Raw genomic sequence first — 22,114 nt, 5'->3', positions numbered from 1 at the left:
CTGGGCTTCAGTTTTCTCATCTGTAAAACTGATAAAATACCATTCTCTCTCCCTCAGACTGTGAGCCTCAAGTTGGACAAGGACTGTATTTGATCTGATTGTCTTCCCCTCCAGACTGTAACCTCCTTGTTGACCAGGAATGTGTCTACCAACTCTGTTGTATTGTACTCTCCCAAGTTCTTAGTACAGTGCTCTAAACACAATAAGTGCTCAATTAATACCATTGATGATGACTGTTGAGATTATCTGGTATCTACCCCAGGGCTCTGCATATAGTAAGCACTTGACACCAGCATTCATTGTTATTATTATTAGGTTGTTTAAAAACTGAAGCATTTTGACACCACCTCAAGCATTCGTTCCTCTTCCCTCTAGGCAAGAGTAAGAGCAGTGTTTAAGTGGATTTAAAGTCTCTGAGGATTACGGGGTGTCTATATTACATGTGCAAAAATATTATGGGGCTTCAGCTGAGCATGCTCCAGCATAATTATGGAAGTCCAAGCATGTAAAATGGGCAAATACAATTGAGAGTCCATGCAAATTAGAATGAGAATATACCTAATTCTGGGAACATTAACCTCTTACCCACAACCCAGACCTTCCAGGGTTAAATCAGAATGGTCATACTAAGCAAAAATTAATCTTTGTAAAGAGATTTTTCTACACAGTGTGGCCTAGTGGATAGAGCATGGGCCTGCGAGTCAGAAGGATCTGGGTTCCAATCTCAGTTCTGCCACTTCAATCAATGGTATTTACCGAGTGCATACTATGTGCACATCGCTGTTCTAAGCACTTGGGAGAGTACAACAGAATTAGCAAACACTTTCCCTGACCAAAATGAGCTTACAGTCTTGAGTGGGAGAAAGCCATTAATATGAATGAATTAGAAATAATATAAACTTTAAAGTTATGTACATAAGTGCTGTAAGGTTGGTGGTGGGATGAATATCAAATGTTCAAAGGTCACAAGGTCACGAAGCGAGAGCGAGCCAGGGAAGACAGGGCTTAATCAGGGAAGGCCTCAGGAGAAGATGTGACCTTAACTGTGCTTTAAAGGTGGAGGGAGAGGGAGTTCTAGGGTAGGGGGTGGATGTTGGAAAGGGGTCTGCAGTGAGAAAGTTGAGATAAAGGAAGGTGAGTGAGCTGGTGCCAGAGGAGCAAAGTGTGCGGGCTGGGCTATAGTAGGTGGTGAGTTAGATGGAGTGAGCTGACAGTGCTTTGAAGTGAGGTGTTTCTGTCTGATGCAGAGGAGGGTGGGCAGCCATTCTTGAGGAGTTGGGCGACATGGACTGAATGTTTTTGCTGATAAATAATCCACGCAGCAGAATGAAGTATGGATTGGAGGGGGAAGAGACAAGAGGCCACGAGGAGGCAGATACAGTAGACAATGCAGGATAGAATAGTGCTTGGATCAGCATGGTAGCAGTTTGCATGGAGACTGCGTGACTTTAGGCAAGTCACTTAACTTCTCTGTGACCCAGTCACCACATCTGTAAAATGGGGATTAAGACTGTGAGCTCCATGGACTGTGTTGAACCTGTATCTCAGTGCCTAGTAAAATGCCTGGAAAACCGCAAGCGCTTAATACCACCAAAAAAAAAGTGCAAATGTGTTTTACTGTTTTTACTTGTGCCTAAATGGTAATGGCATAAGGTGCTGTAAAAACTGTGGTTTAGGCTGAGGAAACTGGGGATGGCCTTTCATGATCTTGTGGATTTTTGACTCTATGAACTAGGTTTCCTATGGGCCTTCTATTGGGAACCAGGGAGCTCACTGCCCATTGATGCAACACTAAACACAACGGACAAAATTAAATCAAGTCAGCATATCCTTAATGAGGCCGTCAGATGGAGTGTTGTAGCAATGTGGCATCAGACTTCCCTCAACCTGAATACCTCCAGGGCTTTAGGTGTGCCCAACCTCCACTGTAGTTGTGAAATCTGGCAACACAAACTATCTGACCTAATCATCTGGTGTCTATCCCAATGTCTGGCACATAATTATCACAATTATTCTTTTCTTTTAAATGATGCTGAAGGAACTGCTCAGGGTTCATCTGGGTTGTCAGATTTCACAACCACTAGACTGTAAGTTCGTTGTGGGCAGGGAATATGTCTGTTTATTGTTGTATTGTACTCTCCCAATCACCCAGCACACAGTAAGCGCTCAATACGTAAAGAACGAATCACATGTCTCTTTCCCACTTGAAGTTCGTAGTCTAAAAGGGAGGGAGAACAGATATTCTCTCCCCATTTTAAGGAAGAGTAAGCTGCGGCCTAGAGAAATTGCATGACTTATCCAAGGTCACTGCTGGCAAGTGGTTAATACGTACTTGTGTCAAGACTAGAACACAAACAAAAAGTCCTGGAACGAAGTTCAGGCTCTTAACATCAGAAGTAGGCTACATACACAAATATGGATGAAAACAAGATAGTCCAACAAGGGCTGTATGGTGAACTGAAATGGGGTCACTGAAAGCAATGGGAGGCGGATGAAGGATGTAGTAAGCATCCAGAGCAGACAATCTGTATCCATTTTGATATATCCTACATTCAGAGGACAATGCTTCTCTAACTGGGTCACAAGGCTGCAGCTAAGCATCAAGCTGATTTAGCACAGGTGTGCTCTCTTCCCATTACACTTAATGGGCTATTAACGCTGAAGCCTAATTACATCCAAAGAAATGTTGAGCTTCTTCATGAAGTGATAGAATGAGTATCCGTGTCTCACAGAAGTACAGAACCAAGGTTATGGATCATATTTCCCATCTGTATTAAGATTATTTTCCTGCAACCTGTCCCTTCAGATGAAGCCCAATACCTTCACATAGGCTATGTAGAAACAGTATGGCCTAGTAGAAAAAGCATGGTCCTAGGAGTCAGAGGTCCTGGGTTCCTAATCCCAACTCTACCACTTGCTTGCTGTATGACCTTGGACAAGTTATTTATCTTCTCCATACCTCAGTTTCCCCAACTATAAAATGGGGATTCAATACTTAAGATTGGGAGCCCCATAGGGGGACAAGGACTGTGCCTAACAACTTTTATCTATCCCATTGTTTAGAACAGTACTTGACACATAATAAGCAAATACCAGAAGCAGCGTGGATCAGTGGAAAGAGACTGGGCTTCGGAGTCAGAGATCATGTGTTCGACTCCCAGCTCTAACACCTGTCAGCTGTGTGACTGTGGGCAAGTCACTTAACTTCTCTGTGCCTCAGTTTCCTCATCTGTAAAATGGGGATCAAAGTGTGCGAGCCCCAAGTGGGATGACCTGATGACCCTGTATCTCCCCAGCGCTTAGAACAGTGCTCGGCACCTAGTAAGCGCTTAACAAATACCAACATTATTATTATTATATGTCTATGCTTGTGCACTTCTCCATTGCTGCCTTAAAGATACTTGACTGAAAATGTCAAGTTTGAGTTTTCCCCTTTTGCCAACGCCATTCCCCGGTGCCCCTCTCAATCCCCAAACTTGGATATTGAAATTCAAAATTCACCAAGGCCTTAATTCAGCTACCATTTTTGCAGGCATCTAAAGATGACTTCTGATAAAAGAAAGGGAATGTTCTGAGGGAAACTCAGAACTGGCTTATTCATTGAAAGGAAAATGTAGATACTGTTAGAAAGATACTACTTTATTAGGACAGGAAAAATGAAAAGCTTTACCCCCACCTCCAAAAAAACAGGTAATCAAAAAAGAGGGGTGTGGATTCCGGACAGAAGTCTGCCTGAATACTTTGAAGAGCCATAAAACTCCAATCACGCTGTGGGGGTAGCAGATAAGATTTCAAACGGAGACAAGGTGGAAAAGAGGGGAAACAAATTCAAATAGGGATTGGAAACCAGAAACAAAGATTTACAAAAGAAAAACTCCTAAGTAGATCACCGACCCCCATTTCCCTGGCTATCCTTTCCATCTGTTTAATCAGAGGATAAAGACTTACCCTTCTGGAGTTAAGGAAGAAGGAAAACCAATTCACTACACGTCATCGGGAGGAAAACATTACAAGGCACTTCTTCTACTCAACAGGAAAACTCAGGTGTGCGTCTTTACCCACGCCCCACTCTTACCTGTAGTGTAAAAAGATCACGAGGCAGCCACCCCCTTGCCTTCTGGGAATTGTAGTTTCATCTTTCCTTGTTTGCAAGCCTCTTAGTCAATTGTATTTATTGAACCGTTACTGGATGCAGAGCACTGTATTAAATGCTAGGAAGATTATACTATACAGACACATTCCCTGTTCACAATGAGCTGACCGTCTAGAGGGGGAGACAGGCATTAATAGAAACGAATTACTAATAGGTACATAAGGGCTGGGAAGGGGGTTGAATAAAGGGAGCAAGTCAGGGCGATGCAGGAGGGAGTGGGAGAAGAAGGAAAGGAGGGTTTAGTCAGGGAAAGCCCCTTGGAGATGTGCCATCAGTAAGGCTTTGAAGGGTGGAGAGTAATTGTCAGATTCTTCAAAAGGACCTTTGGGTGTTTTGAATATTTGGACATTTGTTACTTACCCAACCCTACAGCACTTATGTACATGTCTTTAAATTATATACCATAAATTATTTATTCATAGTAATGTTTGTCTTCCCCTCTAAACTGGAAGCTCATTAGGGGCAGGGAACATGTCTGTTGATTGTTGTATTCTCCCAAGTGCTGAGTAGGGGCTCTGCAAATATTAAGCACTCAATAAATACCATTGATGGATTGATACCCAGTCCTCAGTAAACACTGCCTTTCATAGAGCATAGTCTAATCTACATGCAAACATATATTTCCCTTTGATTGTATGTCCCAAGTGTCTTACTCAGTGCTCTGCCCCCAGCAGGGATTAGTATTTGCTGCTAATGAAGTTCTTAGAACTCACACAGACGGTTTCCAACTGTGGTTAGGGGGAAAACCAGTCTAAAGAGCCAGGTCCTGAAACACTTAGCCAACCTTCTTAAATGATGTGATCCTAATTTCACTCCAGCATTCAAAATGAAAGGTTGGTGCACCTCTGAATCACCAAATTTAGATACTGAAATTCAAAATTCACCAAGGTTTTTGTGGTTGGTGAAAATTTGGGCTTCTGGAAAATTATTTTCTGGTTGAGGGTGGAACAGGATCTTCTAAATAGCCCAGACTTACAAGAATCCCCTTACTAAATATGTAATATATATTATATTAATATATAATATACTACATAATATATATTACATATTTACACACTTAGTATATATCTCCACAGCCACTCTGCTTCTTGGCTAACTAGGAAAAAACACTGCTGTTCACCACTGTACACAGTGCTGTTCACACTGTACTGAAAATTCTCAACCAAATGTTAGAAGTTTGCAAGAACATTAATCACTTTTGAAGCTGTGTCTTTTTACACAGAGGGTACCATGACTGAAGTGAAACCCTGGAAGCAATTATCAGGTTGATGAAGACTGAAGCCTTTTGATTTCATGCCAAAGAAGCAGAAGAGCAGGAAGATATCAGTATTAAAACTAACAAGTGTTCCTTGTTTAAGGCAAAGTTAATCTTGTAGATGCACTTCACATGTTGCTTAGGGGTTTCAAGCTGCACAGAGTTTAGGGGGAGGGATATTTTAGGAAGTTGGGTTATTAGGTTGTCACTGAAAGTGCTTTTATTTAGTCATTAAAATCCACTCCAGACCCAACTCAACCAGTACACCACTCTTTCTCTCTCATCCCCTCCTGCTGTAAATTTATCTTTGAAGTAATAACTGGGTTGAGCCTAGAGCACTAAGAAACTTCTTGTATTGAATCTATCATCATTTATTAATATTTATTGGCCTTCGTTGGTTCCTGGATGCTTTGAAGACACATTGCTGCTTGTTTTGCAGAAGTTCAGAGAAATCTGTCAAAGAAAGTATCCTTGGTCTCCAGGGGTTTCCTTGCCAGGCTACAGTTCACGGATGAGAAAAACTAATAACAGTGTAGCATTTTTGTAAATACAGCAAACAACAATGAATAAAGGAATGAAAAACAAACTAAAGACTGCAGAGTTTTCATATCCAGTATTATACACCCCACATTATTTGTCTTACAGCATCCTTCTATAACAAGGAGTTGTGTCCCCGACAAACCCCGTGTTCACGAAATCTAATATTAGTCACCCTGCAATCATCACCACAGGCAAAGGCAAAATTGTTTCTTCCAGAACCACAGTGACCTGGTCTGGAGAGATGTGTGTTGTGGGAAGGATATCTCTAAATTCCTCAACAGCATTCTACCCAAAACAAGGAATAAAGTCACGCTTCAGAGAGACACTGACTATATTCCAGTCAGTTTGAGGGTACGTTCTTTTGAGGTTCTAGCGATATCTCACCCTTAAGGGAAACTTAGTTTCATCTATTTTAACAACTTGGGGGCAAAAATGTTATTACAATGACCTGAGCTGACAGACATAATGAGAACACAACAGGCTATTCCTAATCGTCATAGTCCATTTTTAAGCTACTGTGTAAAAAGTTGACGTCCTCTGGTTCTGTGGAGCAGGTCAGGGTTGTGGATCCAGCTATGCACTTGCCTGCGATGTGACCTTGGGCAACTCATTTCATTTCTCCATGCCTCACTTTCTTCATTTGTAAAATGGGGATAAAATACCTGTTCTTTCTCTCTACAGCTGTGAGCCCCATGTGGGAGGGGGGCTATGTCTGACTGTAGAGTTTAGACTGTAAGCTCCCCTCTAGACTTTAAGTTTCTTATGGGAAAGGAATGTGTTTACAAATTCCGTTGTATCCTACAAGCACTTAGTACAGCGCTCTGCACATAATACTTGTTCTATAAATACCACTGATTGACTAGCTGATTATACTACCTTGTACTTTCCCCAAAGGTTGGCATATTGTAGAACAGTGCTTAGAACAGTGCCCAGCGCTTAGAACAGTGCTTTGCACATAGTAAGCGTTTAACAAGTACCATCATTATTATTATATAAGTGCTTCTTAACTATTATTATTACAGTTCTAGGATGTCCATTCATTCATTCTCTGCTTTTCTATTACATTTATAGTGTGAGGAAATCCATTGATAATATTCCCAACTATTAAAAAAGAAAAACATTATCAGGAGGTGGGGGAAAAAAAAGGAAGTAGATTTCTGAACTGACCTGTTGCCCAGAGAGACTTATACGATGGTGCATGCTCCACTGAGTCCTCCCTGGAAACACAGACCCTTCAGCCATAGTTCTAGTATTGGGAAGGGAAGGAGCAAGCAACATGTAGAGAAAGAAGCAGTGTGGTCTAGTGGATAGAGCATTGCCTAATGGATAGAGCACGGGCCTGGGAGTCAGAAGGACCTGGGTTCTAATCCCAGCTCTGCCACCTGTCTGCTGAGTGACCTAGGGCAAGTCACTTTACTTCTCTGGGCCTCAGTTTCCTCATCTGTAGAATGGGGATTGAGATTGTGAGCTCTATGTGGGAGAAGGCCAGTGTCCCACCTGATTTGCTTGTATCCATCCCAGTGCCTAGTACAGTGCCTGACACATAGTAAGAACTTAACAAATACCACTGTTATTATTATTATTTTTTATTCTAGTCCAACTACCTAGTCCAGGATTTCTGAGTCCCAGAGGGAAAAGGTTCACCTAGCCTCAAGGCAGAGCAATGGGGGCAATGGCCCACTTACTCTTTGGCAAACAATCAATCAGTACCTATTATTGAATGGAGTACATACTGGGTGCTCTAGACTGTAAACTCATTATAGGCAGGGAACCCGTCCACTAATTCTGTTGTATTGTACTCTCCCAAGCACTTGGTACAATGCTATGCAATAAGTAAGCACTAATAAATACCACTGATTGATCCGATTGCAGAACCCTGTTTTAAACACCTGGGAAAGTACAGTACAACAGAATTGGTAGACATGATATATGCCTATGGAGGAGTTGATATTCAGAGTAGATCCTTTGAAGTCACTCTACCTGAAGCAGAAGCTTAAAACTGTATTCATATGTGGTTAAATTAATGGACATGTTTTTCATTTCTTTATGCTGATGCTAAAATGTTTTCTTGCTTTGCTGTTACAGTCCAAGCATTCCTGAAACACAAATATATTCCCCAGATATATTAAAATGCAAAGAACAGATTTTTTTAAAAAATTCCAAAACAAATTGAACTATCCCACGCACTTCATAGAGGAGCAGGAAAGGGTAAATCTATGAAGGTGGCAGATTTCCTTTTTCCTCCTACATTTTACTTTCTGGAATTTTAAAATGCATTTAAGTACTTCAAGAGAATAAGGCTCAACATTATTATAACAGATCGGCAAATGGAACAAGTATAAGAAAATTCAAGAGTCCAGAGGTATTTTGAAATTTTTCAATTCCTTGTTTGCTCTCCACATAAATCACTTATATTTTGAGAAAAATTAAGGAAAAAAATGCTGTGATCAAGATCAAAACTGATGTTAGCTATATAAAATATTTTTTCTGAAGCTTTTCATGCTAACAGGCTGAAAGATTAAAAATGCAAACAAAAAGTCACCAACTATGATTCTACAATTAAGAACTTTTCCCAAGAAAATGATTAAACTATTACTTAAAAAAATGGATAGAGTAAATTTTCTAATACCCGGGGGTCAATTTCTAGTTTGTGAACTATTTGAGCTATTTTTGTAGCAACTCTGCCAGAGCAAAGAAGTGGAATTCCAACAAGCCAATATTTCTATCCATTGGCATACTAAATAAAATGTTTTTACTGGAAGGACATTGAAAATGTTAGGCTAAATGAGGTTTGCGCAGTGTTTGTGTTTTAACATTTTCACTTATTTCCTGTCTTGTGGATAATCGAGGCATTGGAATGCTAAAATCTCTGTGCCCAGCAAAACTGAAAATGGTTAACTCTCTTTTCAGCACACATCACAAAACATCTTGAAAAGTTAATTTACCTAAATGTAGTCCTAAAATACAACAAGGCAGTTTTAATAAAAACATATTTGCAAAATCATCAACACAATTCTAGGGTTCCGTAAGTATCATTTAAACATAGTCATACTATGTATGATACAACAGGAATGGAGTTTGAATTTTTACCTTCGCTATGTAGACTTACATGAAAACAAAGGGCATCACAAAGATGTTAATTGGAAATAAAAAAGGTAGAGTTCTGCCACTATATAACTATAAAAAACCATGGTACTTTAGCACCTGGAAGCAGCGTGGCTCAGTGGAAAAAGCGTGGGCTTGGGAGTCAGAGGTCATGGGTTCGAATCCCAGCTCTGCCACTTATCAGCTGTGTGATTGTGGGCAAGTCACTTAACTTCTCTGTGCCTCAGTTACCTCATCTGTAAAATGGGGATAAACTGTGAGCCTCACGTGGGACAACCAGATTACCCTGTATCTATCTACCCAAGCACTTAGAACAGTGCTCGGCACGTAGTAAGCGCTTAAGAAATACCAACATTATTATTATTACTGTATACAGCTCTCAGTACTACATTTTCAAATGGTCACGATGGAGCTGATGATGCTTGAGCAAATGGGATAGCTTCCATGTGTCGAGTGACTGGCAAGTTTAGAACACCAATTCTCAATCAAATAATGGTATTTATTAAATGCTTAGTACAGTGCTCTGCACACAGTAAGTGCTCAATAAATACGATTGAAGAAGTCATTACAGTGTGCAGAGCACTGTACGAAGCGCTTGGGAAAGTACAATAAAATGGAGCTGGTAAACGGATCCCTTGCCCTCAAGGAGTTTACAATCTACAGGAGAGATGGATGCTAAAACAGATTAGTGGCAGGGGAAATAGTAGAGTAAAAGCATATTTACATAAATATTGTGAGAACAGGGAGATTATCAAAGTGCTTTAGGAGTGCATGGCCAAGATCATAGTTGATTCAGAGGGGAGGAAGGATGTGGGAGGGCCTCTTGGAGGAGATGTGGTTTTAAGATGGTTTCAAAGATGGGGAGAGCAGTGGACTGTCACGTATGAAGTGGAGTGGGGAGTTTCAGGCCTAAGGGAGAATGTGGGCAAAATGTCGGTGGCGAGATAGACAAGATTGAGGTACAGAGAGAAGGTTGGTGTTATAAGACCAGAGTGTGTGGGTTGGGTTGAAGTAGGAGATCAGTAAGCTAAGGTAGGAGGGAAAGAATCGATTGAGTATTTTAAAGACAATAGTAAGAAGTTTCTGCTGTATGCAGAGATAGATGGGCCACCACTAGAGGTTGTGGAGAAGTGGGAAGACATGAACTGAATGTATTCTTGGAAAACTGATCCAGGCAAGCAGTGTGAAATGTGGACTGGAGAAAAGAGGTAGATGGGTCGGTGAGAAAGCTGATTCAGTAGTTAAGGTGGGAAATGATAAATGCTTGGATCAGCAAGGAAGCAATGTGGTGGAGAGGAAGGGTGGGATTCTAGAGATTCTCAAAGTATGCAATTTGAGATGGACCATTGGTGAAGTGTACAAAATAACACACAATATAAACAGAATAAACAAAGCACCATTATCCACTGAATCCCACTCCACAAAACAAGAGGGCAAAGGGACAGAGCAGATGAATAAGGAGTTGGAAGCAAAATGCAGATGGAAATAGATGAAGAAAAAGAGGAACACTATCATGCAAGAATGTTGGGAAACCATGTATCTATATCACAAAAATCTTTTGTTCAGTTTCCATCTTTCCCTCCTTTCTTCCCAGTCAGCTGGTTGACAAGTATCTATCAAACACTCAAAATTTACAAATCTAAAAATAGGGAAGTCACTGTTCCTCAGCCTATGGGAAATAAGATATCTTACTAAACAGTGAATGACAACATCTCTTGAAAATTGGTCTGAGAATTTTGGGCCCTAGTTAAATCCAACTTGAAGGCAAAAATTCAAGGTGTAGCTTTGTGCAAGATGGGGAAATTACATTTTTCTATCATTCATGAATTTTATTTGAATCCAAATAGGTTAGTCAAGATCATAATGTGAAAACTCATTAACTTTGGGAAGATGGTGAGATTAACAAAATGAATCATTTGTTTGCATCTTCACTAGGTCATTGCAATTTTCATCAGGGGCAAAGATAGGCATAATATAGAAGAGCTTCATTTCAGATTCTTAGGAATTGAGGAGGATTTTGAGAAATGAGAAACAAAAGGGGTACTAATTTAAATGTTAGGAAATGGAACATAAATTGTGGGTTTCCACTACCACAGAAGTACTTTTCTAGTTTGTGTGATAATTTAAATACTATGGTGAAACTTTATGATTACTTTTCATTCACAGTTCCTTTAAATGCATATATATTTGTAATTATCATTTTCCAAAGAAATGGGTCTTCACTGGAATACCGTTTACAATTGAATCTCACTAGTCTGCCCATCCATTGCAAAGTAGAATTAAGATGCAATTTATCCACCAGAAAAATGAAATTTTTCTCCTCGCTAAGGTGTTACAAATACTGCAAAACTGGTTTTGGATTTAGTCTCTTTAAAATAAATCATTTTTATATATTATAGAAAAAATGTATATGACCAAATACATAACCTCCTGTGCCCAATATGGAATATTTCTTTAGTTTAGAGAATCAGTCTTTGTGAAATCTTTAAATTTACTCACACTCAGCCCAAGAAACTTCCATGGCACTAAAAAGCCATACTAATTTTGTTGGTGCTTTAATGATCCACGTTACACTAAGTAGATCATTAAATATATATAATAGATATATTTGCATTTTCTACCAACATATGTTCAATGTGATCATTTCTTTTTGGCAGAATACAGATGATGGTACAACAGGGCTAAATTTATTGAAAATGTGGTTGTAGCAAAAAGGGTTGTACTGAGGGATTAATTTTTCCATAGATTCACATGTGATAAAAGTAGATAGATGACATAACTTCTTGGAAAATAATCAGAAATTATTTTAGGTGCTATACATTACTAACGGTAATTAATACTTTTCACCAGGCAATAGGACCGTTGTTTTTTGAGATCACACCCCACACTTACTCCAGAAAATGTGGGATGTGGTTTCAAAGACTGGTCAAGTAATTGGACTTGTTTTATTAGATTGTGGCCATAACCTAGGGTACTCCTGCACATGCTTGTGGGTGTGGGTGTGTGTGTGTATGGAATACATGTGTATTTGCTCACATAATATACAGCTACTGTCAATTCACTTTCCATGTCAAAGTATTTTCTCTTCTCTAAAGATAAATGAATTGACCTGGGCATACACTGACAAAACTTGTTATGACATTAAAACTACTGAAGTGGAAATGGAATCAGGACTTAATTTTTCATCAAAGGAATTAGAGATTATTAAAAAGAACATATTCATGGCACTGGCATCAATAAGTGGTCGCCTCTGTAACTTGGGAAGGTTTATCAAGCTTTAAATCCTATCTTTCTGAATATCTGAATGAATAATACTAAGGGTGTTCCCACTGCTAGTAGACCAAAGAAGCCTAATTCAAGGCCTAAAATGGTCCCAGAGCTTTCTCCAATTAGAGGCCTTGAGCCATGGGCTAGAAATCAGTTCGGTTTGAGTCTTCTCTAGGCTTCAGAGAAGTCTCAGAATCAAGGATAGGCTAGGCTAGAACTCCAATTTGTAGATCCCCTAGGGGAAGGAATTTGAGGCAATCTGGTCCACTAGGACTCTTCCAACTGTGGGGAAATCTCCCCATCTGATCCACAGTGGAGCCTGCAACTAGCCCAGCTTTAAAAGGCACAGATCAGTGGATCCGGCGGCTAAAGGTGGCCACGTGTCTGTCCTCAAAGCAATTCTTTAAGGCCCGAGTCCCTCTTCTCCTTAAAACAAAACACGTGCTTTTAACAGATACCACTGGCCCTCTTTCTGCACGATTAAATTATCATTCTTCTGTAAAGAGCAAATTTCACTGTGTTTTTCAAAAAACAAAAAACTTACCTGTCGATAATGGCACACATATCAATGCTAACATTGGCAAAACGTCCCAGCTTTCCTTGCTCCACCTTGTGCAAATTTACCAGCTGGTCATCCACTTGAATGAGTTGCATGCATCCTTGGAATGAAGACTGAAGGAGAGACTGATCTGAGTCATTCATTGGGGTCAGGAAGCCTGTGGAGCAAAGGAGAGGAAAATGTTTAGTTTAGTTGGAGTCCAGCTTCACTCAAAAAAAGGTGGCTGTGACCAAACTCAGATCTGATCAATCATTTTTCTTGTTCTCTTCAGTCTAACCTGCTAATGGTAAGCCCCAATCTACAAACTGAACCCTTTTGGGAAAGCTAGGTTGTTTTGATAAACACTGTAATGCAAAGAGAGTACACGGACAGCCCATGTCTAGCTTTATTTCTTAGCATTTCATCTCTAACATTCCATTATAGAGTATCTCCTAAAGCAGCTGATGAGACCTGAAAGATTAAATTCATTATCAACTTCCCCTTTATCAAGGAACTAGCATTGGGAATTGAGGCCTACTTGTTTTGTCGAGTCTGTGAAGAAGGAAGGGAAGAAACTGATTAAAATGAAGGCGGCTGGAGATGAACCTATGACTCAATCAATCCGTCATATTTATTGCTTGCTGTGTGCTGAGCACTGTACTAAGTTCCTGTGAGAGTTCAATATAACTGAGTTGGTAGACGTTCTCTGCCCACAGGAACTTAGAGTCTAAAGGAGGAGAAAATCTCTTCTGAACTATTCTCAGAAGTCCCCAATTAGAGCTGGTATTCTGTGTTACACAGTGATTATTTGATACGTGCTTTTTTAAAAGTAATTAAGAAATTTAAGTACCTTGCCCAAGATCACAAAGGGCAAGCAGCAGAGCTAAGAGTAGAACCCAGGTCTCCTGACTCACACTCCCATGCCCTTTCCCTTAGGCCAGATTAATACATGACCAGAGGTATAGGGACATTTAAATTTTTATGGACATAGTGTTTAAGTGCTAACTACGTATCAAGCACTGTTCTAAGTGCTGGGGTAGATAAAAGTTGATCAGGTATGACACAGTCTCTGTCCCACATGGGGCTCACAGATTAAGTAGGAGTTGGAGGAGATGTTTAATCCCCATTTTACAGGTGTGCAAGCTGAGGCACAGAGAAGCTAAGTGACTTGCCCAAGGTTACCCAGCATGCATACCACAGAAGAAGGATTACAACCCAGGTCCTCTAGCTCGCAGGCCCGGGTTTTTTTCCACTAGGCCATGCTGCCTCTGTGAGTTCAGTTGCTTCCTTTGAGTCCAGAAGATTGTGTGTCCGCTGGGGTACCGAGGGGTCAATTCCTCTTTCTGCTCCCCTCTTATTTTTTTCCTTTTGCAAGATGAAGAGGAAAAGCCTACTGTCATTGCCAGAGTGGCAGCCGCTGGGGGAGCAGCTGAAAAACAATTTATGCATGGCTGGTGACCCCGCCCTCATCATACCGCTAGAGACATCTGCAACAGAGGAAGAAGCCACATGGCCTAGTGGATAGAGCATGGTCCTGGGAGTAAAAAGGACCTAGGTTCTAATTCAGATTCCACCATTTGTATTTTGTGTGATTTGAGCATGTCGCTTCACTTTTCTGTGCCTCAGTTTCCTCATCTGTAAAATGAGGATTAAAATTGTAAGACCCATGTGGGACAGGGATTCTGTCCAATCTCATTAGTTTGTACCTATCCCATGGCTTAGTACAACACCTGGCACATAGGAAGCACTTGACAAATACTGAAAAAAAAGCACATGTGTTTAGTTGGATCTTGTAGCCTCATGATGCTGATGAGTAAAGTGGGACCCAGAGGAGTGATTTCCCTTTACATAAAGCCAAAGAGGAATTCCCAGGAGGAATTTTCGACACCTTTCTGATGTGGCCTTTCCCAGGTTTCCATAGCTGGTAGAACCAAAGAGATAAAATGTTAAATTATTCAAACATATAGAGTACACAACTATTGAAGATTAAACTGAGTGAAAAGACCAAGAGATAAAAAGAAATCACAAGAACAGAGCTGCCCCTTCATTTCTCTCCAAACTGCTACAGGCTCTGGTCTTGCCATGGCTAGACTATTGCATTAGCTTTCTCTCTCAACACCCAGTCTCTTGCTACATTTCATGTGACTGCTCAGATCATCTTCCTGAACACTTCTCGACCACCTATCTCATCTCTTCAAAGCTGTCTGCTGTCTTCCCTTATCTCTCTGCATCAAACTAAAACCCTCAAAACCGATTTCATTACTCTCCACTATCTGGTCCCATTTTGCCTATCCTCTCTTCACTTACTATTCCCCAACCTTTGGGTTTTTCTTCCCAACATGCAGTCGCTAATCCCCAACAAACAGTACTTTGCTTCCTTCTCTCTGTGCTGTTCCCCCGGCTTGGAATTCCCTCCCTCCCCACATCATCCAAACCACCAGTCTCCCAACTTTCAAAGTCCTCCTAAAATCCCATCTCTTCCAACAAGTTTTACCTAATGAATTTCTCTGCACCCTGAACTATATCATCCCTTCAGTCATCTTTAGCACTCAGAGACTTACTTACAATTTTTCTTAGTATTCAATGAATTATTTTGAGCCCCCTAATTGTAAATTTTTTTTGGCTAATTAAACCCATTAGAGTTTGAGATTCTTATGGCCAGGTATTATGCCACTTCTTGAATTTCCCTAGTGCCTAGTCCAATTTACCAGAACCAATGGACATTCGCTAAATATTATTACTACTTTACTACAATAATCCATTGACAATGGCCAAAATATATTTTTCCTTCTATTTATTTCCTTCCATCTCTCATGGAAGTTTTGACGAATTTTAGGTGAACTTTTACCCTTTCAGCATTTCTCCTAAAAAGAAAAGGTCAAGAATCAGGGCTGACAATTCTTTCTGAAACGCCACTCTCAATGGGGTTTCATCACACTCTGATGACTAGCCTCTATTTGAAAAGCTTGAAACTAAAATCTACATACCTCAGAATGAAGACCCATCTACTAAACCAAAGATTGTATTTGATATTTAAAGTGCACTTTAAGCAAACTTTAAAGAGGATTATTTATACATAATGTACAAAGTATTACAAAGTCTTCAGCTAATAGTGTATCGTACTGAACCTCTGACAGAGAATGAAAGGGTGCATGTTGAAAGTACTGAAATTTGGGATCCAGTCCCTTCTTCTATGGCATTTTCAAAGAATCCCATGGATAATATTAGCTTAGATATATTTCTTTTTCTTTTTATTCCAATTCAACCTACTTTTGGCAACCCAAAATCTATAAACTGAATCCAGCATTGAGAGCAGGGTAATTTTGATGGATGCAGTTATGGAAGCAGAGTGTAAAAGAAGCCTATTCACAGCTTTTGTTTTTTTGCACAAATATTCTCTTATAGGGTCTCTTCCAAGTTTAAGACTTGACTCAATCTGTGCCATCACTCAGTAAATGGTATTTATTGGGCCTTACCATGGGCAGAGCACTGTACTAAGTGCTTTGGAGAATGTAATAAGAGTTAGTAGATGTATTCCTGCCTTCAAGGAACTTACGATCTAGAGGAGGAGTTTCCACACAATATTTTCTTCCAACATCATACCAAGATGTATCCAGACAGAACCATATTGTAAGACGAAGTTCTCTAATGTTTCTTTCATGACCTAACCAAAACTTGTAATGAAAATATGAGCTATAGCAGAAGAGATAGTATGACTGTTCATTATTGGTTTACCATAAAACTACAACTCCAATGCAGACTTTCTGCAACTTCATGTGAGTCTGTGTGCGCCAAACTAATTCTCTTCCCCTCTTCAAAACCCTACTTAAAGCTCAGCTCCTCCAAGAGGCCTTCCCAGAGTGAGCTCCCCTTTTCCCTCTGCTCCCTCTACCCCCCTCTTCACCTCTCCGCATCTAAACCCTCTTCCCCCCCCCCCCGCTCCTCCCCCCTCCCGTCCCATCCCCTCAGCACTGTACTTGTCCTCTCAACTGTATATATCTTCATTACCCTATCTATTTTGTTAATGAGATGTACATCACCTTGATTCTATTTATTTGCTATTGTTTTAATGAGATGTTCTTCCCCTCGATTCTATTTATTGCCATTGTTCTCGTCTGTCTCCCCCGATTAGACTGTAAGCCCGTCAGAGGGCAGGGACTGTCTCTATCTGTTACTGATTTGTACATTCCAAGCGCTTAGGACAGTGCTCTGCACATAGTAAGCGCTCAATAAATACTATTGAATGAATGAATGTTGAATATTAAGAGCATGGAGGCTTCTCTTGACCCAAAGAACTTAATCTTTTCTCAGTGTCTGCTCATTTCAAGCTACTTAAAACATAACATGGTATTTGTGATGAGTAAGTTTTTTGCTACCATGCTTAGCTATTCATGAGTGGGTGTTCTTTGTGACTTTTTTTCTCCTTATATTCACTGAAAAAGGTTCTTTCTCAAATCTCTACCTTTCCAGACTGCCCTCTAGTGGCTTGAGTGAAACAAAAATAATTTTCCACACAATAAATCTCTTCATTTTCACAGGCAGCCCCATCTCTCTGAGAATGCCGATTCTTGGATAAGTAGTCTATTGAGACTGTTTCTATGCATGTGGATGCTTTTCAATCAGTCTAATCAAGGTACAATTGAAGGAAGGCTGTGGCCTAAATCAACAGAGAGAAAATACCCAGCTGTGGCTTTATTGAGAAATCTTAAATAACAGAACTGTCATTTACTTTTCTCATATGAACATTTTTGGCACCTCCATTTTGGCCCCCTGAGCCTGGAAGATTCCAAAAGGAGTGGATCCGTTTGTGGGAACAAGACTCTCATTTACACAGCAGCTGGATAAATAGGATCTCAATAGCATGGGCATAATTAAGCATAAAAACAAAACCTCATCTGTCATCCATGACAATGCATCTCAGAAAGCTTTCATCAGTTTCTGATACTTCATTTTCCAAAGGTCTTAAAAAAAAAAATTTTTTTTTTTGCCTGGATGGCATTCTGGAGAATGTTAATTACTGAACACAAAACCACAGCCACAGGGGAGATGCTATCATTTCTCATCTTTGTTCCCTTTCCTATATTAGGCCGTATTATGGGGTGGGGTGGGAGGGGTGTGTGTGTGTGTGTGTGACACAACTGGACCCAACGCATGACCAATAATCCTTTTCCCAATCTGTGTATTTAACGATTGTTGCCAAATATGCAGTTGTATTTGTTAACCATATTTTCTGGCATTGTGCTCAACATCATTTACTAAGCCCCTGATGTGGGAAGAGCACTGTACTAGATGACTGAGAACATAGGCTGCTCTTTGACCAATTCTTCCTTTTAAAAAGTAATTTTAGTTAAGGGGGTTAACTTATACTACACGTTATACTACAAGCTTTTGTGAGGAGGTTCTTCTACCTCTATTTTAATTAATTATGGTACCTGTTAAGTGCTTATTATGAGGCAAACACTATTTTAAGCACTAGGGTAGATACAAGTTAGTCAAGTGGGACACAGTCCCTGTCACACATGGGGCTCACAATCTAAGTAGGAGGGAGTAGGATTTAATCCCCAGTTTACTGATGAGATAACTGAGGCATAGAGAAGTTAAGTAACTTGTCCAAAGTCACACAGCAGACATTTGGCAAAATTGGGATTAGAGCACGGGTCCTCTGACTCCAAGGCCCCTGCTCTTTCTAGACAATCTGTTTCTCTATTGTACCTTCCCAAGTTCTTAATATAGTGCTCTACACACAATAGGTGCACAGTACATATAAAGTGCTTACTATGGTACTTTACCCTCAATAAGAGCTCAGTAAATGCTTAGAATGAATGAATACTGATTGATTCTTTTCCCCCCTTGTGTTGGCAATATGTTCCGGTTCTAATTGCTTGCCTGTCTTTCACCATGGTCTCAAACTGATCACTATTAAGCCATATCACTTAGGTTTTTGCTTCACTGAGTTTCTTCAGTACTCCTGACTTATGATTCCTCCTTCAACTCATCACACAGAAGTAACTTTATTATTGTTATTATTATAGTTATAGTTGTATTTATTAAGCAGTTGCTATATTCCAAGGACTGTGGCAGATCCAAGGTACATTCTGATCTGCCATAACCTGTTCTTTGCAATAAAACTAATTCCCACTAGACTTCGAAATACTCCTGAGCCAAAAAAGTCCACCTCTTTTCCCATTTACAGGTCATCAAAAGTTCATACACTACTACTGTCTTTTTGGAAAACAAGGACTGACAAAAAAGCTGTCAATAGACATGACCATATCAGAATTCTGCAAATGATTTGGAGTCCAGTTAACTTTTCATTTATTTTCTTGCTGACAAATAATATGTGTACATTTTCAAGAGTCACAGAAATGAAATTCAGATTACATGGTTGAAAAACATGCTGATGTTTGTGTTGATACAAAGACACTAGTCTAATTCAAATGTAAACTGTAATGTAAACCTACACATCTGACAGAGAAGCAATAAACCTTCCTCATGGCCCCGGCATAATGAAAATGTGTCCCTTCCATGCTGATCTGCTGGGTGCACCAAACAGACTGCTTCCACAGGGTATGACTATTGTGGGGGGCCCTGTAGGGAGGAAGTAGCTGAGGTGCCCCCCAAAAGGCTCGTGAGATTGGAGGGGTGAAAATTCTGGGACCCAGCAGAGGGGATTAGAATGTTGGGCCATTCTGACTTTAAAAACACAGCCAACTAAGGCATCCATTCATCTCTGGGCAGCCGTGCAAATGAGCAGATCACCACCAGATAATGCTCCATGCACACAGAAGACAAGAAATCCAGACATAGGCTTCTGATGCAAGGGGAAGCGAAATGCTCTTTACATTGCTTCCATTTGGGAATCGGACTGAGAATGAAACAAGCTAGGACTCCTGCGGGCAAATCAGCAGCAGGGGATGATGCCTTGCAGTCAGTTAGACCCAGGGGGTGGTCAGCTCAGGAGAGTGACTATGGCTCTGTGGACTTTTTCATTGATTTAGAGTTTGTTCTTATGGACTTTATAGGAAGGGAGATAGTCCCACGGGGAAAATTCCTAGGCCAGTAATTCTGAATTTTGAAAACAAAGATGGAAAAGTGAGTTCTCCTGCCCATCTCTCCACCTCTCTCCCCATACCCCAGCTCTCTCTTCCCCATCTCTCCCTGACCATATACGCCATTCCCCATACAATGGAGGGCAGGCTGCTAGATGCTGTTCCCTGGGTGATGATTTCCAACAGCCCCATAAAATACCTGAAATCATTCCCTGTTTATGGACGCTGACTTTGTACTGCTGCAGGCTCTTTGGGGCATAGATTTCCTAACATGTTTTATGTCTTTTACCGTCATTTCATGCCTATTGTGCAGCACCATTTATACAAACAGTGAAATAGAAAGACTAGCTTTTAAATATCTTGGCTATTTCTCAGCAACGTGGCTGATGTTTCCCATTTTCCAGACTATTATGTCCCTGCAAATCCCCTTTCTTCAGAAAAAAGTGCTATTTTTTTCCTGCATTGTCCTCCACCCAGATTCAGAGTCACAGCAGCTCACAGCTGCTTGTGAGGCTCGTGGACTGGGCATATGGATGATGATGATAATGGCATTTGTTAAGCGCTTACTATGTGCAAAGCAGTCTTCTAAGCGCTGGGGAAGATACAAGGTGATCAGGTTGTCCCACGTGGGGCTCACAGTCTTAATCCCCATTTTACAGTTGAGGGAACTGAGGCCCAGAGAAGTTAAGTGATTTGCCTTAAGTCACACAGCTGACAAGCGGCGGAGCCGGGATTTGAACACATGGAACTAAGGGAGTGTAGAGCATGGACACTGAAAACTAGTTTTTCCCTTTGCTCTGAAAATTGGGTTTTTTTACAATTCCCTTTAATCAGGAAAATTATTTAGCCTAGGGAGAGCCTGGTCCCTACCCTGTTCTGGATTAATGTAATTTGCTTGTCTAGCATTTTCTCTGGGTTACTTTAGTAGTGAATTCTATATATGAAAGATAGATTATGTTCCATTGCTGTGTTTCTTTTCTTTGTTAATCAATCAACGATGTTTACTGAGTGCTTACTGTGTGCAGAGCTCTTGGGAAAGAGCCTGGGCCCAAGAGTCAGAGGACCAGGGTTCTAATCCCGGATCTGCCAATTGCTTGCTGTGTGACCCTGGGCAAGTCAGTTAACTTCTCTGTGCCTCAGTTTCCTCAACTGTAAAATGGGGATTCAATGCCTTTGAGTCTTTGAGCTCCAGGCAGGACAGGGACTGTGTCCGACCTAACTGATTTGTACCTTTCTCACTGCTTAGAACAGTGTTGGACAGGTAGTAAGCACTTAACGAGTGCCATGAAACACACAAAACAAACACGGTTGGCAGATGCATTCCCTGGTCCCCAAAAGCTTATAGCCTAGAGGGGGAGGCAGGCATTAAAATAAATAATGGATATGTGTAAAAGTTCTCTGGGTTAAGTATCAAGTGCTTAAAGGGTACAGATGCAAGTGCATAGGCAATGCAAAAGGGAGAGATAGGCTTAGTCAGGGAAGGCTTCTTGGAGGAGGTGTGATTTTAATAAAACTTGAAGGTGGGGAAAATGGCAATCTGTTGGATATGAAGGAAGAGGAAGTTATGAGAAAACACCAGATTATCCTGAGGATACTAGGGAAAACAAAAAAACTCTTTCCACTGTTTCAAAAACCTTCTCACGTCCTATACAAAACACTGTGTTTGGCAGGTGAAAGGTCCTGGGGCAGAGCCAAGCAGAAGAGGGAAAAAGAGGCTGTATGGGTTGATGTAAAATGGAGAACCAGTTTGTAGTAGAGTAGGGGATGAGAGATTTGTTACACTCCCAAGATTACTCCAAAGTCTACTCTTTCAGGGTAATTGACTGTGAGGTCTAAGAAGAAGCAAGTGGAAGAGCCATCATTAGAACCCGGATGGGCTCGTTGTGAGCAGGGAATGTGCCTGTTTACTATTGTATCGTATTGTGTTGTATCCCAAGTGCTTAGAACAGTAAGTGCTCAATAAATACGATTGAATGAATGGATGAAAGATGCTCTGACTCCCAGTACCGTGCTCTTTTCATTAGGCCACATTGCTTCCCAAAAGCAAGTTTACTGAGCTCTACTTACATTAGATGCCACCCAGAAACCAGGGAGAGACATGTAGGATGAAAATAATGTTTAAAATTATGAAAAGTGAATTGCTTTCTTGAATTGCCTTTCCTGTTCCCAAGCTGAATTCAAACCTGTTGAGATATTTTAAATTTATC

General features: G+C 40.6%; 1 protein-coding gene across 1 annotated transcript in view; it reads right to left on the bottom strand.

Annotated features, from left to right (window-relative positions):
- CNTNAP2 (contactin associated protein 2) overlaps window positions 1–22,114 on the bottom strand; it is a 1,271,576-nt gene that overhangs the window by 517,160 nt on the left and 732,302 nt on the right. The window contains exon 10 of the mRNA XM_029062825.2: window positions 12,865–13,036. Within this exon, the coding sequence (XP_028918658.1) occupies window positions 12,865–13,036 (172 nt within the window). The remainder of the gene's footprint in view (window positions 1–12,864; window positions 13,037–22,114) is intronic.

Source organism: Ornithorhynchus anatinus, chromosome 4 (assembly GCF_004115215.2).
Source record: "Ornithorhynchus anatinus isolate Pmale09 chromosome 4, mOrnAna1.pri.v4, whole genome shotgun sequence".
NCBI classification, from domain to species: domain Eukaryota; kingdom Metazoa; phylum Chordata; class Mammalia; order Monotremata; family Ornithorhynchidae; genus Ornithorhynchus; species Ornithorhynchus anatinus.
Note: the sequence above shows the minus strand (reverse complement) of the source record. Positions and strands in the feature narration are given on the sequence as shown.